This window comes from Rhipicephalus microplus, chromosome 5, assembly GCF_043290135.1.
Source record: "Rhipicephalus microplus isolate Deutch F79 chromosome 5, USDA_Rmic, whole genome shotgun sequence".
In the NCBI taxonomy this organism is placed as follows: Eukaryota; Metazoa; Arthropoda; class Arachnida; order Ixodida; family Ixodidae; genus Rhipicephalus; species Rhipicephalus microplus.
The window spans coordinates 55,710,700-55,725,972 of record NC_134704.1 but is presented as its reverse complement, the minus strand read 5'-3'; the positions used below and the strand labels follow the sequence as shown (position 1 = coordinate 55,725,972).

The window sequence follows — 15,273 nt, the reverse complement described above, 5'->3', positions numbered from 1 at the left end:
GGAAAGCGTGTGCTATCTAGGCTATAGATGTACGCGACACGCTAAGCACGTGGGTATCAGACGTATGGTTTGCCGACCCGGGGCAAACCTATACCGCAAAGCGCGCGCGACTAACCACAATCCTTATGTCTAAACAAGGGACACATTGTTGAAGTGTTCAATGTGACCTTGCGTACTGACGACTCCGGTAAACCTTACACTGATTGGTGCATTGAAACTTGTGGCCTTGCACTGTACGCACCGGTGGATACAAAGTGGAGTGGAAATTACTAAGGAGCCTTGCCAATGGGAAGCCTTACTAATGAAAATATTTTTCGCATTTGAGATATTAAGCGAGCGTGCAGTTAATTTAAACCTCGGTACAACGGTTCGTGCTTATTGCATCCTAGTCCTTTGCGCTGTTTAACTTTTCAGGTGTAGTTCATAAGCACATGCACTGGCTGTGTACCGGACGACCTTACACAAACAAACGTATATTAGCACAGTATTTACTATGTTTTAACACGACTCTAACAAGAGGGGTGACTTTTCATAGCGCCCAGGAAGAAAAAAATAGAACTTCGGTATTCGATTGTAAAGGGAGGGTCGACTTAGCGAGGAAATATCTGGAAAAAGATACTCGCGTTACATTCCGGTAAATACGGTACTCATTACGCATGTGTCTCAACATAGCTGCTTGGGTCATGTGGAAAAAGTGTACTAGACCAGCGCAATGAGGAGACAGTACACGTATGCAGAATAGCCAGAACAGCGACGCTGCAATCCCGTGGTGCGGAACTGACCTAACTACACATTGTCATCGGCCCACCGCCTGGGTTAAGGATACGGGCTTACGTGCCCGCTATCAATGCGGGCTAAAATCTTTCTATTCGGAACAATTCCATATTGTATACGTGCTACTCGTACATACAAGGGGAGGGGAAGGGGGGTCTGAGCGTGCTGCTTCAATATCGCACGCTCGTATACCACCGGTACATATATATGCCAGCCTCAGCACATTGCGATACGCGTAGGACAGCTGCAACCTATCCGATTGTTTCCAAGATTTTGCCGACACCGAATTCCACGTGGCGCGCAATAAAAGGCGTTGCAAGATGCGGGGACAATAGTGAAACGAAGTCAAAACTTTTTTTATAAGCAAATACGTAGATCGTTGCCTTGCATTCTCGAACAAGGAAGAAAGAAAGAAAGAAAGAAAGAAAGAAAGAAAGAAAGAAAGAAAGAAAGAAAGAAAGAAAGAAAGAAAGAAAGAAAGAAAGAAAGAAAGAAAGAAAGAAAGAAAGAAAGAAAGAAAGAAAACATTTTTTCATGGGTTTTCCAAGCATATACTTTCGGAGTATACACTAGGCCATCAAGTACATACAATGTGACGACGAAACGGCACACGGCGCCATTCATTTATTAGAAGCAGCATGGCTTCCTTACATCAGTCCCGTTTCAAGAAGTACCGCTCATGCTTTACCTAATGCAACCAATAGAAATGCAATCGGAAGCAGCAGCAAGAAAGACTACGTGTACCCTCCGTCGTGACGGCATGAAGAAGTAAGAAGCGGCGACAGCTGCAGCTTTCGCTTTCATTTCCTCCTCTACACACCACGCGGGGAAAATGAAATCAGTCCCCGGAACGGCGTCGACCCTGATCTAGGAGGAGCTGCAGGGGAGGGCGATCCATCCATATGCGGGGTCCCGCCGCGCTCATAGGCGGGGTACTCGTCTGAAGAGCGCGAACGCGCATATAAGGTATATTGCCCCGTGCTTTTGCTCACAAACTATATATACGTAAGGCACGTCCCATAACCCCGCTTTTTTCCTTTCTTTTTGTTTCCGCACTTGTTAAGTTTGTTTCTTTTTGCCATCGCTACGGCATTCCTGTAACATGCCTGCGATGATACAGTCGTGCACTTCCTTTCTCATCACGAAGGTGGACGTCACCAGGCGCGCAAGTTTTATCTTTTTTTTTATTATTCTCAAGATTTCTCAATGAAGAAACTCTTCACTGATCTATCTTTACTTTCTTATTCCGGCCGCAGTCCACGTGCTACATGTGCGCGGGTCGAAGACGTGCAGAAGCAACCGTCGCACTGCGGCAGCAAAACAACGGCACTGTAGTACACACACGCGCGCACATACGTACAGGCGAGCGATTGCGTAACGTAAGGTTAGGAGAGAGAAGCGTCGAAACAATGGGTGGGAGAATAGAGAGGTACGTGTTTTTTTTTTTTTTTTTTTTTTTTGTTGTGGGGGAGCTCGACAGTGTGTCTCAACCCTCTCAAGAAGACGGGGGCCTTCGCAAGGTTAATTTGTTTACCGCGACTATAGTGCCTAGAATACCGCAACGGTCCGATTTGCGACCGCATGTCGTCCCTATAGACGTCACGCAAAGTCCCCTCCCCCCCCCCTTCCCTCGTGTTTACGCCGGACCGCCGCGTGGGTCGATGGGGCACCAACTTGAGAAAGAGAGAAAAACAAAAAGAAACGACCCGACTTTACCATCTCCTTCACAATGCTACGCGCACTACGCCTAATACTACGGTGACTACGAACACAAGTCTTTATTGTCACACTGACTGAAAGATCAACGGTTTACCACACATTGAAGAAAGACAGATAGAAGGTTGCAGAGATGCAACGGTAGCGTCGGCATGCGCCCACTGTAGTGGCAATGATCGCCATCCTAATCATCATCACATGGCGTTTCAATTGATATTCATTAATAATAATAATAATAATAATAATAATAATAATAATAATAATAATAATAATAATAATAATAATAATAATAATAATAATAATAATATGTGAGGTTTTACTTCCCCAAACCTAGATATGATTATGAGAGACGCCGCAGTAGAGGGCTCCGAAAATCTGGACCATCTGATGTTCTTTAACGCCCGCCGACAGAGCACAGCAAACGGGTCTCCACCATTTTAGTCTCCAACGAAACGTGAGCGCCGCGGCCGGGAATGAACCCGCGACCTTCGAATCAGCAGCTGAGAACCCTAGCCATTGGTCCACGTAGGCGAACTACAATTGATACAATTGATGGGCGGGTCGTAGAAGTTGGTAACGGCCGTAATTCAAACCATTGCTGGAATATGCCGTCGTTCGACGGAAGCGGCTGAAGTGAGCGGCGTGAGGCTTTATAGAATAGGAAATGTTTTTTTACGTGTGTTCGTGACGTCATCGACACCGTTCTCTACGCAGGTGTCGTGTTTTTAAAGATATGTACACATCATCATCATCAGCCTGACTACGTCCACTGCAGGACAAAGGCCTCTCCCATGTTCTGCCACTTAACCCACGGTCCTGTGCTTGCTGCTGCCAATTTATACCCACAAACTTCTTAATCTCATCTGCCCACCTAGCCTTCTGTCTCCCCCTAACCCGTTTGCCTTCTCTTGGAATCCAGATATGTACACATGTAGCCTTGAATGGAGGTGGCTTGCACAACCACCGCAGTATTTCCAAACCCGAAATGAAATACCTGCTCAAACACCATGCCCGCCCCCTGAGACAACCGCGAAGAACAGAAGGAAACCGAAACACAACCGACGATGCCTTAGCTGCGTATGGGAGAACCGCGAGGTACATTAAACAACACAATGTGAACTCGCAGATGACGAAGTGAATGGACTCGCCAGAGGAAAGGTTTTTCTGAAAACGTCTAGCGAGTTATCAGAGTCGGAAGCACAGCACTCGGTGAACAATAAAAACCTCCAACGGAATCTCGGGTTAACTTGGTACGATCGATATGTTGTTCAAAAGGACAAGCATCAGTTACACCAGCAGCCATTTTCTGGCCAATGAGCCAACCGCATAACAAGGCGCGCACTACAGCTGGACGCACAGAAGCGTTAGTGTTTTGTACAGACAATATTTAGCGAGTGACGTCACAAAAACGCGAAGCGGCACGGCAGTCACTATCAGCAGATTGAAGAGAAATAAGTCGTTCGATACAATATCATGGCACGTATTGTCACTGAACGTTGTTCGAAACACACGACTCGGTTTTTCGATAAAGTTACAAACGTGTCATTAAACGAGCGTGCGCAATGGTTACGAAGAAATTCGCATAATGCGAAAATTCGTCTAATAAGACCAACCGAAACCGTGTATAACAGCAGAATTGGTAAGGATAACGTATCTCGAGCACCTTGCGGTCATTTGCAGAGCACACGTTCAACTTTTCAAAGATCTTGACTTAACTGTTCGCGCTCGTTTTCAAGACTTTCAATTATATTACTCATTAAATTAGAAACGTGACCGCACGTATACGGACCGACACCAAATGAACGGTAGTATACACGCTCACTAAATAAATAGGTAGCACATTCCCACTTTCAATTAAATAAATGAAAAATATTATTTAACAAAAATAATTAAAATGTCGTTAGTGTTAATGGACGAGCATATTGTTACCTAACATATGACTGCCTAACACACGTTAGGCTGTCATAGGTCAGGCGAAACAGAATCCTGACCGGAGTATGCGAAACGTAAAGAGGGGTAGTCTAATTCAAATTAAGATAAATATATAAGTAAATGAATAATGTTGCGAAAACGGCTGCTACGGCGGCAAAGCATCCTCGGTTGGCGTAAAGGCAGCAGCTAACAGCTGGTGGGTAAGAGCTTAATGAACTCTAACTTTCCATTTCCTTCCTCTCGCCTGTCACAACGCCACACAGGCAAACATTAAGAAAACACTATTAACAAACGACGATCGCAGCTGTTGTCGGCCGCACTGGTCACGCGACAAAGGCGCGTTTCATAACCGACGATACGCAACGTCAAATTTGCATCGCAGGGATTCGTAGCTATTTTAAACTGTCCCTACAATTCTCACTGGAACACGTAGAAAATGTCAAACTGTACAATCAACTCACGGTATATACGCACACGTCAGGCGCAATTATCACACAATAGAATAGTGCACGAGTGCCACTGCCGACATGATCGAAACCGCTTTTTTTTGTTTTTTTTTTTTTTTTGAAACGCGTCATCTCACATTTGCGCCTCGACGCAGTCAAACGCAGTCGCCCTTTTTAACGGCGATCAGATATGGGCGAGTTTCTCCGAACTCGCGCCCGACACTGGCTTTCCAACAATGCTCGAAAGCCGCATCCCTCCACAGACGCGTCTTTTCCGTTTTTAGCGCCACTGTTTTCCCTTCCTTTTCTTCACTTCCAAGAAATTGACTCGCACAGTATTCACGCTTTAATGTCCACCTCGTTGTCAAAGAAAATGCCGCGACAGAACCCGCGCCTAGAGCGCGTGAAGCCGTTGAAATGAATGAACGCGTTCCACCGACTCCCATGCATGCACGCTTTCAACTTCCACTTTCGGATCGTGCCCGTCGGCTACGGTATCTAACGTTCCACCCAGTTTTCTTAATCAGCCGATAAAACTGCATGGCTGGCGCACGCCTGCTAAGGTAAACAACCGCAGCATCCGATCGACCTTTCCCGCTTTTTTTTTTTTTTTTTGCGGGAAAACAAAAAAAAAACGGCGGTTCTCTGCGCCGTACTCACTGTTATGGTGGCTGACATCGGCGACGCTGATGCCGTTCTCGTAGAGCATAAGCCTTTTCTTGGTGCTGCTCAGCGCGAAGGTGGAAACCAGGAGCGGGTCCCCGACGGGACCGCCCGGAGCCTTCGCCATGGCACTGTTTGGCGGCTCGACGCGAACGCAAGCAGCCGGTGACGGCACGGCGAGCGGCGGAAACCCGTCCCTCGGATTTTGCGACGCGTGATCGTTTCAGGGGGAAACTGCTTTCTTGCTCGGTTGTTTCGTTCCCACCCCTCCCCTGCTCTCGCCATCGCGCATCGGCGAAAAAAAAAAAAAAACTTGGCTTATTAAACCCTCTGGATACATGAAGTGCGTTAACAGTATGAGTAAAAAAAGACCCTAGCCTTCGCTTCAGTGTAACGGTGCGCGCCCTCTTTACCACAAGTCGGTTTTTATTGGTATGGTGGCGCCATCTCTCCTATAAATAGGCAAACAACTCTCCTGTTTTGACTTTTTCTTCTTTTTTTCTTTGTTGCAATCTGTCAAGCTTAACCTTTTCCTTATTAACTCACTGTGTTCCCAGTGAAGCACTGTTACGGTCAATTAGAAAAGTTTTTAGTTCATTTTGGTACTATCAAATGATGTATCGAAATGTTAACTGTATTGGACAAAATCACAACCTTTGATTATTTTAGCGTCCTCTTTGGGCGTGATAAAAAAATAATAAATCCCATCAGTGGGCGTTTTAACGCTTAAACCCGAAAACGATGCCGATAGTTATAGCGCGAGAACAAAACGACGACACAGAGACAAGAAGGACACGACATGTGTCGTCGTTTTGTTCTCGCGCTATAACTATCGTCATGCCATACCAACTAGCCCAAGCTGCCACACTCCGTAAACGATGCCGCATTGATGAAGGAAGCCCTGTCCTGTATTTTCCGAATAATACTGCGTCTCTAAAACTCAGCAGGTGTTCTTTAATGTACTCCTAATTATTGCAGCGGAAACTCGCTCAATATATACTACAGTGGTGATGCGGTGTGTTTTTCGCCATCGACCCCAGGTAGCGCGTCGATCCTGTGAAGAAAATTCGTCCGTACACATGTACGCATGTACGGCACGGGTTATGACGCTGTGACACAGAACACCTACCAGGCTGTGACGGCAGTTACGGCTTACGAGGAGGGCGTTGACGTACTACATCTACCGCTGCTTGCTGCGTGTTCAGCTGACTAACCAACGCGATTCCTTTGTTTTTTGTCAGGACCAGGACACTCTGTATACTGTAGTTTTACTACAGTATACAGAGTATACAGAAGCATAATAGAACGCTTCGTGCTTGGCGTTTGCAGCTTATCATTTTCAGTAGGCCGAATATTTTCTCCGAACTTTCACTATTTCCTGTTCTCGACACCCATTTCAGCAAAGTAGTAGCGTGGCCTTCGTCGTTTTACGATGCACTCAGTTTTCGCTTTCGCTGTTCTTCGTACGTGCGGTTGCGCGTGCATGCTTTTTGCATGTCCTTCCTACAACCACCTTCAGAAGTTGAAAGGTTGAAAGCTACCAACCCATTACGAAGTACGGAGTCTAACATCATCACCAGCCACTAGATAAATAGTGTGTGCAGCTAAATCACGTGACCTCTCAAGCTCTGATGATGCAGATTATCAGCATGGTAATAATGATGATGATGATAAAAAAGCCTCACCGTATGGTTTTGCCCTTCGAACTTTCTTAGGCGAAAGCTTGAGGCACACTGTGGGATTTTCATCTAGAAAAAACGACAGATTTAAGTCCCAAATAATTGCTTTACTCCGAGGTTATTTGACGCAGCTTTTCTATCTCACTTTAACGCAGCCTCCAACTTAAAGGTTGGAACTAGCACATTACCGGGTCAAGTGATCCCTAAAATTTGGTTTACAAAAGTTAATTATTATTTACATTGTGATGAAAAAATACTGGTTGACATATCTGCCACAAATTTTCCGTAACTCTTAGATTTTTTTTTTCCTTGGGTAAACTTAGCAGGGACAGCCGGTCTATATGTCAGGGTGAAGTTCAGTGGTTACGGCAAAACGTGTATTTGAAGAGAACGACAAATGTGCGAAAAATAATTTCACTAATGTTCGAAAACTATTATAGCGGCCAGACTTTGTATATAGGTTAATTATGTCACGTGGATTTTAAGACCTCAAATAACGAACATCTTAGGAATGTTTCAGATTTACTCTCTTCAGCTATGGGAAGTTGTGTGTAGCCCACAGGTGGTTCTAGAGGGTTAAAAGAGATTAAGATAATCGAATAAGCTTTTTGTTCCCTATTTTTCCATCTACCAAACTGCGCTCCAGAAGTATTGACTGTGACGGCTTTCTGATCTCCCATAGTAGAATACTCAGTACTCTAAATGGGGAAACAGTTTCCCTAAACACATCTTTTGTTGCTATTTCTTCATCCCGGATATTGTATTCGTGCTTTGCCTATTTATCTAACCTTAATGCTTTCAAGTTTCGTACAGTTTCAATTTCTCAGTTGCGCTTTTGTATTCACTGAAAAGATATGATAATTTTTTTTTTTACTTCCTGGTTAATCTCCAGGGGCGGATGTGCGGCATTTGAAAAATTTCAGTGCTATAATTGGCGCGGTCAAGAAGAGAAGTATATGACAGGACATCTCTCTCTTGTCATCGTCAAGTGTAGCGCTGCGGTTTTTTTTTTCGGGGGGGGGGGGGAGGAGGTTAAGAATTTATCACCATCTGCTAACTATCCCAGCTACATATTGTTTTTCCTGCACAATTGTTTCGGCAGGTGCCAGCCTTCATGATGTATTGGGTGCAAGTCCTATGTTTTTCGCATTTTTGTTCTTGTGTGTGTGTGTGTGTGTGTGTGTGTGTGTGTGTGTGTGTGTGTGTGTGTGTGTGTGTGTGTGTGTGTGTGTGTGTGTGTGTGTGCGTGTGTGTGTGTGTGTGTGTGTGTGTGTGTGCGTGCGTGCGTGCGTGCGTGCGGGCGCTTCAGTTTTGGTTTGAGCGCAAATATAACAAGCGTGAAACGTAACATTATTTAAGTTCTTCAAAGTTCCCTTAACGCAACTTGTTTCCCCCTTTCAGTTCAGTGAAGCCAACCTGGGTCAGCCAGAGGCTTAACGTTATACGCCTTCCCTCTAGGCCTAAGAGATCAGTTCACCTCAATTATCAGTTATCATTCACCTCAATTATCAGATGTATCAGTTCACCTCAATTAACGCTTCGTCGAAGCCAACATGCAAGGGTTGTAGGCGGGGATTCTGTAAGTATCACATTAAGCTATCGAACAAAATTAAGGAAAAAAACACAAAACGTAAATAATTGGATTGTATGAACGCGATATGTCATCTTCTCTATTTTCATGATATATGTTGCGGTTTGAATTTTTTATCATTTCTTTGAACAAATTTCTTTTTTTTAATTTTTGTTACACATTAGCTCTTTTTTTTCATTTCGTTATCCTTTTTTGCGTGTGTTTTCTCTAGGTCATGCATAATTGGGCACCGCACCCCGTCACAGTATGTCGTGTGGAACATGGCTAGAAATACATGAACTTCAATGAAGATTTGCAGAGAGCGTGTGGTGCGTATCATACGAAGTCTTTCTTGTGCACGCGTTTGTTGCAGCGTGACAAAGACAGCCGACGTTTTTTTTCATTCCCCCCCCCCCTTTTTTTTTTTTAAATCTTGCTGTCAGGTTTAACATACAGCTGTTTCAGCTGCGCTTAGATCCGGGAAAGGCTCCACGTATGCGCGTTGAAAGGTCGTTGCAGTGCGAATCCGTATAGTTCATGGCTTGTTCCGCCTATGCGGCAAACGTCGTTCCGGGTGTACATTGTTCGCGTCGCCTTGCCGGGGGTAAATATATACGATACACCAGCGCGCTAAGCAATCAGTTTATGTTACTAATGCCTAGCTTTACTGTTTTATTTTTAATTATTTTATGATATTAAGTGACACTTCTTTGGATTAAGTTGTTTCCCCCGTAAAAGTGTTTTGATCATGTGTTCATCTAATTCTAATGTGTGGTTGTTAATCCAACGCCATGTTACGAGTGTTTTCCCCAACTTTCACGACAGAACTGTTATGCTCGAGGTCGGTTGCCCGCGTGTCGTAGATAAAAAAATTATCGTAATCGTGTACCGGCACGCAATCACTTTTCCGTTGTCTTCTGCTTCAGTCTCAGAACAGGTGCGCCCATGCATTTCTCCGGCGTGGGACCCAGTAACCATGACAGAAGAGAGAAAAACTGCAGAGAGGGAAAGAAAGACAGATGAATATAGAGGAGAAAAATTTATTGGTGAAGTACAGCCATGGATAGTATATATAGTAAAGTATAGTAAAATAAAGCGACAAGGAGACGCACATTGCACTTTCCACCCTCATGGTACATATACAACGGATCGAAACTCTTGAATGCCTCAAAATCTCAAGAAATGGTCGTTTGAGACACTTAGAAACGTGAAAACAAAGAGAGATCATCATATATGTCGGCGATATCTGCCATAACTCGATGTTCACACTTGTCTCGAGTGCACATACACGCATTATTGGAAAATAACCAACCTTATAGCACTGACTGCGGAGCCATAATCGGTGAACTAACGCGCAACGAGGTCCTCGTGTTTCGTCTGAGTTAAACGCCGAATCCCCGCAGCGTTGTCGCAACACTGCCGTTAGGACGGCGGAAGCTGCACAGATTACCACGCTGTTGCGTAACAGCCGTCTTCGTACTCCCAGTAGACTCAAACACTGTGGCAACGTCAGCCGCTTCCAGTGCATGGTTGTAGAAGGAGGCAAACGACCAGGATGAACGACAAAAGAAGAACCACGCAATGTCCTATCGATTTGGGAGAGAGAGAAAGAGGGGAGAGTGGCTCTTGCACGTGGGATGACGCTTCGCTGTGCGCGAGACGGCACAAATCACCGCGTTTCCATTAACCTGACAACGAAGGCGAGCGTGACGCAACGTGGTCTGCAGCAGCGGCCCCTTTCACTCCAAATCAGAGAATACGCCGTGAGCATGTCTGCGAAAGTTAAATGGACGATATTCACAGTCGTTGCACAAGTGAGCGATATACGTCACAGTCAGCATCCTCCTCCTCTTACTCCATATCATCATCATAATCACCATCATCTTTTCTACTGTGATTCGACATGTTGTTGTTAGTGCTTCATGAGGAAAAGGAAGAAGGCACCTAATTTCTGTCTGCCTACAGGCGACACGGCGCAGTGCCTGATTCGACATGCGTCCTACGCCCATAGACCATACCCATAAGAGTCACTGCCTACATCGGGTACTCGAACCATAATCCACTGAGATAATTCCAGCAAAGTTTTTTTTTTTCACTTACTGACCTTTGTAGCCGCTGATGTTGAGTTCCAAAAGATCCTCGTAAACCACAACTCGCGCGCGCCAAAGAAATAATAATAAGACAGAGTCGGTTTCGGCTATAGTTTCAATTCCGGGTCCTCTCGCGTATACACACATAATATGGTGTATACGCGCATAGTATAATGTATATGCACATAGCAATCAATTCCCCTTCTTCCTAAGGACAAGTGCAACATGTGGACTTCTACATAAATATGTAAGTCCCTGCTTTGTGGCACACATATATATTTTAATAAGAACAGCTCACTTCACTACGAACAGTTTAGAGAATAGTGCTCTAGATAGCTACCCCCCCCCCCCCCTCCCTTTTTTTTCCTGAACACATTTCATTAAAGCTTCGATTACGTCCCCAGAAAATGGAAAGCCTCTTTCTCAGGAAAAACAAAGGACTTGGTGAGAAGTACATCGGAGACGTAAATGTGTACTGTAACACACCTCTGGTGAGGCCCCACCGATCTAGCACCAGCGTGCAGCAGACTAGCAGGTTTCCACTTTATATACTCTTTGGCCTGCGACACCTGAAAAGCCTCGAAGTGGTACATTTCACATTCATCTGCAGGCCGGTCGACCCGCGCGGGGTTGCACGTGAGGTGATATTTGAGTCTGATTGGTGAACTCATCGAGCAGGCACGGAAATTTCGTTAAAACAGACAAGCATTTAATTTAAACAATGCAGTGGTAAAAGGTAATAAGAACTAACCAATAAGAAAAGCACAAATACGCGCGATTAAAAGAACGTGATAAGTATACAAATATACACAACGTGGAAGGTTAATAAAATAACGACATGACGGAAACTAAAACAGATACAAAGAAGAAATACAAGAACATCGTGCTCGCGCTTCTGAGTTTCAACATGTGACGCAGTGCAAGCTAAGACAACATTTAAAAGCTGTGTGTAATATTATAAGAGTCGAAAGAAAACAATACAAGTTTCATACGGACCAGTCCAGCTCATGGTTCAAGTAAGGGAGTTGACGGAGTGCCACTGATTCATTTACTATTTTGTTTTTAGACGTGTTGTTTCCCATGTTGCCCTGCGTACCAGGGGAATTAGTTCGCGCCATGCCTTGATGACCCAGTAAGGGAAACATATATGGTTATAAGTGAAAATATAATGGAACTAGGTTGGGCAATCTAACCAATGTATATGTAAATGTCGACACTGCTCAAGGTCAGTCTCTTGGTGTTGTAAGAATATAGAGAAAATAAATTTCAAACTTTGCGAAGCCGGACGAAAGCTATGGGTCTCGAGTTGCAATCGTCTCATACCATGGAAGACACAAAGGAAAAGAAAAAAAAAACATTCCACATTGTTTTATCGCTCACCATTGGACATAGAGATCAGCGGTTGCTCCTGCGCAACAGTCGAAGCATGTGACGTTTAATGCGAAGCATATTATCGTTCATAATGCCGCACAATGACGGCAGGTCACTGGTGTAGTCAAAATTACATTTAGAGAAGTGGTGGAGGAGAGGGGAGCAGGCGCGTAGCAAGAAATTATTTTCAGAAAGGGTGGGGGAGGGGGGGGGGGGTGGCACTGTCGATTTTGAGAGAGGCACACCCTTGAAATGGCCATTTTTTGCTCTCTATGCCATGGGAGAAATAAATTCGGGGGAGGGGCATGGGCCTGGTGTGTCACCCTCTTGTTACGCCCCTGATGGGGAATGGTGTTCAATCGCATTTTATGTATGCTCAAGCTATGTTTGTGCTTGTATGTATACAGATGCAAAATTTCAATTTAGGGGTTCGACCCCCTCCGCTGTTCATCCACATGGCTACGCCACTATACTGTAGATACCGATTCCTAACCATGCCTCATTAGAGGTCTCCTCACGCGTTAACGAAAATAAATAGAACAATAGTAATATTAAAAAGTAAACAGTGGGGCAGAAAAATTCTGATCTAATTCAAACCGACAGTTAAACAGAGTGATCGGGTAAATAAAAGACCGGCTATTCCGCCTCTCTCTGTCTTAAATACAAGCAAGAAAAGTCGAAAATGTCGCCCCGCCACTGTGGTCTAGTGCCCAAGGTACTCGGCTGCTGACCCTCAGGTCGCGGGATCAAATCCCGGCTGTGGCGGCTGCATTTCCGGTGGAGGAGGAAGTGTTGTAGGCCCGTGTACTCAGCTTTGGTGCACGTTAAAGAACCCCAGGTGGTCGAAATTTCCGGAGCCCTCCACTACGGCGTCTCTCATAATCATGTGGTGGTTTTGAGACGTTAAACCCCACAAATCAATCAAAAGTCGAAAATAACAGAAGTGCTAAGCACAAGTGTATAATAAGGCGTGTCACTGAGGATAGTTCAATTACCATTGTGACCTCCGACCACGGATCATGCTGTGAATGCGGAGCACATTTAGCAATTGCTACAATATATATATATATATATATATATATATATATATATATATATATATATATATATATATATATATATATATATATATATATATATATATATATATATATTTATATATATATATATATATGTTCATTACGTGTAGACAAGCTTTCGCCTCGGTATCTCTATCCTCGTTCCCAGGACGGCCTGCGTGATTTCTTCTGGAACGAGAGAAAAATCTCCAGGTGACTAGAATTTAAGCTGGTTTCATCACGAATTCCGCGTGCATGCTGTACCACAGCCGAGTGTTATCTTGTCCCGCTGTACTTTTGTTTCTTTTCGTTTCTGGCGGTCAGCTAGGACAGGTCCTCAATGGCAACAACCCGAGCTCGAAATGCTACGGCTATAGTGTACTAGAATATTTTAGTTCACTATACTATGACCAACGAATGTGACGTCCATCGTGTGTACACGAGACACGGTTCGCAGTGTATGTGTAATAAACGAAACGAACAGCAACAGCAGAAGCGGCACGTCTCGCAGCAGCAGCAGCCGTTCCAGGCCGGCGCCTTTTCTTTGTTTACGCGGTGGCGGGCTCGTTTTCAATGGGCGGCCTTCTGCGGGCTAGAGCGAAAGAGGATGCTTTCGCTCTCTCTTGTCTCCTACCTTTCCCTCTAGATCGCCACCCCCACCCCCCTGTACGCAGCTGCCCCCTAGCGGACGGTGAATACACGAGCTTCCGCTCCACGCTTCCGTCCTCGGCTGCAATGAGTGTGCCGTCATTGCTCGTTTATAACGACTTTGAGAAAGAACGACGAACCCAGCCTAGAAGGGCGTGGGCGTAGTCAAGGAAGAAATTTCGCGAGCACAAACGCTGGGAGATCTCACGAATACCGATCTTTGTTAATTCCCGCGAATTATCGCACGGCAACTACCAGTTTCTAGAATCTAAACGATAGGTGTAAATTTTCCTTGATCAGTTGGCAAAAGACGCGGATTTCATGTATGTATGTATTTATGTATGTATGTATGTATGTATGTATGTATGTATGTATGTATGTATGTATGTATGTATGTATGTATGTATGTATGTATGTATGTATGTATGTATGTTAAATTCTCGTGTGAGTACACCGTTACTTAGCGTGTGTGCATTCTTAGCAGTATTAGGAGCATAGTTTCGTTTATATAAGCAAGCACTTCACGAAATTTGATGCGTTACGCTTGTGACTGTATTTTTCGCATATGCCTTTCCGCTCAAGCCGTCGTGCAACCCATTCGCAAATTAGTCTGCTTTAATCCTTCCTCCCGAACATTTCACATTTCGCATGGTCGCTCCGGTGCGCTCCACTACGGCGTCTCTCCTAATCATATTGTGGTTTTTGGGACGTTAAGCCCCGTCAATTCGTCATTAACAACTATGTTTTTACGGCTGTCCGGAAAATCTCAATCCCAGAATAACTTCATGTAAACTTTCTTCATTGATTTTCAGCCTGAAGCCGTCTATACGTTCCTGGTGAAGAAGAGCGATGATTTCTTCCGAGTTGACTTGTATTTCACGGTAACGGGTATGTTTAAAAGAGCGACGCCAACGAATCTTTCATTTGTTGTTGTAGCTGTCAGGTGCATCTTTGGGTGTCTCAGCGATGAGAAAGAGCATTCCGCTTCAGCCGTGCTCACGGGCAGAGTTGCTGCAGAATGTTTAGAAGACGTTGCACGTTTAGGAAGAATCCCCCCTCTCTATATATATACACTTTTTATTCCTATCCTTTTAATCCCTCCTTACCCCCATCCCTTGTGAGCTACTGTTGAGTTGTCGCACTCTGATGCAGACAGTTATGGGGCTCACTTTTCTCTTTTTTTTCCCCTTTAAGGACAGCATAAGAACCACATAAATACTTCTAATTGCCACCCGCTTGCATCACAGACATTTATCTCTCACTTCGATTTCGGAGGCCATACTATACTAACTCCCCTTGCAATGACGAGGTTGAGATAATGTTCGA

The 15,273-nt window shown here is 44.6% G+C and overlaps 1 protein-coding gene across 1 annotated transcript in view; it reads right to left on the bottom strand.

The window, feature by feature from the left end:
- Cerk (Ceramide kinase) overlaps positions 1-5,793 on the bottom strand; it is an 81,467-nt gene extending 75,674 nt beyond the window's left edge. Inside the window, exon 1 of the mRNA XM_037425458.2 lies at positions 5,529-5,793. Coding sequence (XP_037281355.2) covers positions 5,529-5,658 — 130 coding nt within the window. The 5' untranslated portion in view covers positions 5,659-5,793. The remainder of the gene's footprint in view (positions 1-5,528) is intronic.
- Positions 5,794-15,273: the final 9,480 nt, after the last annotated feature.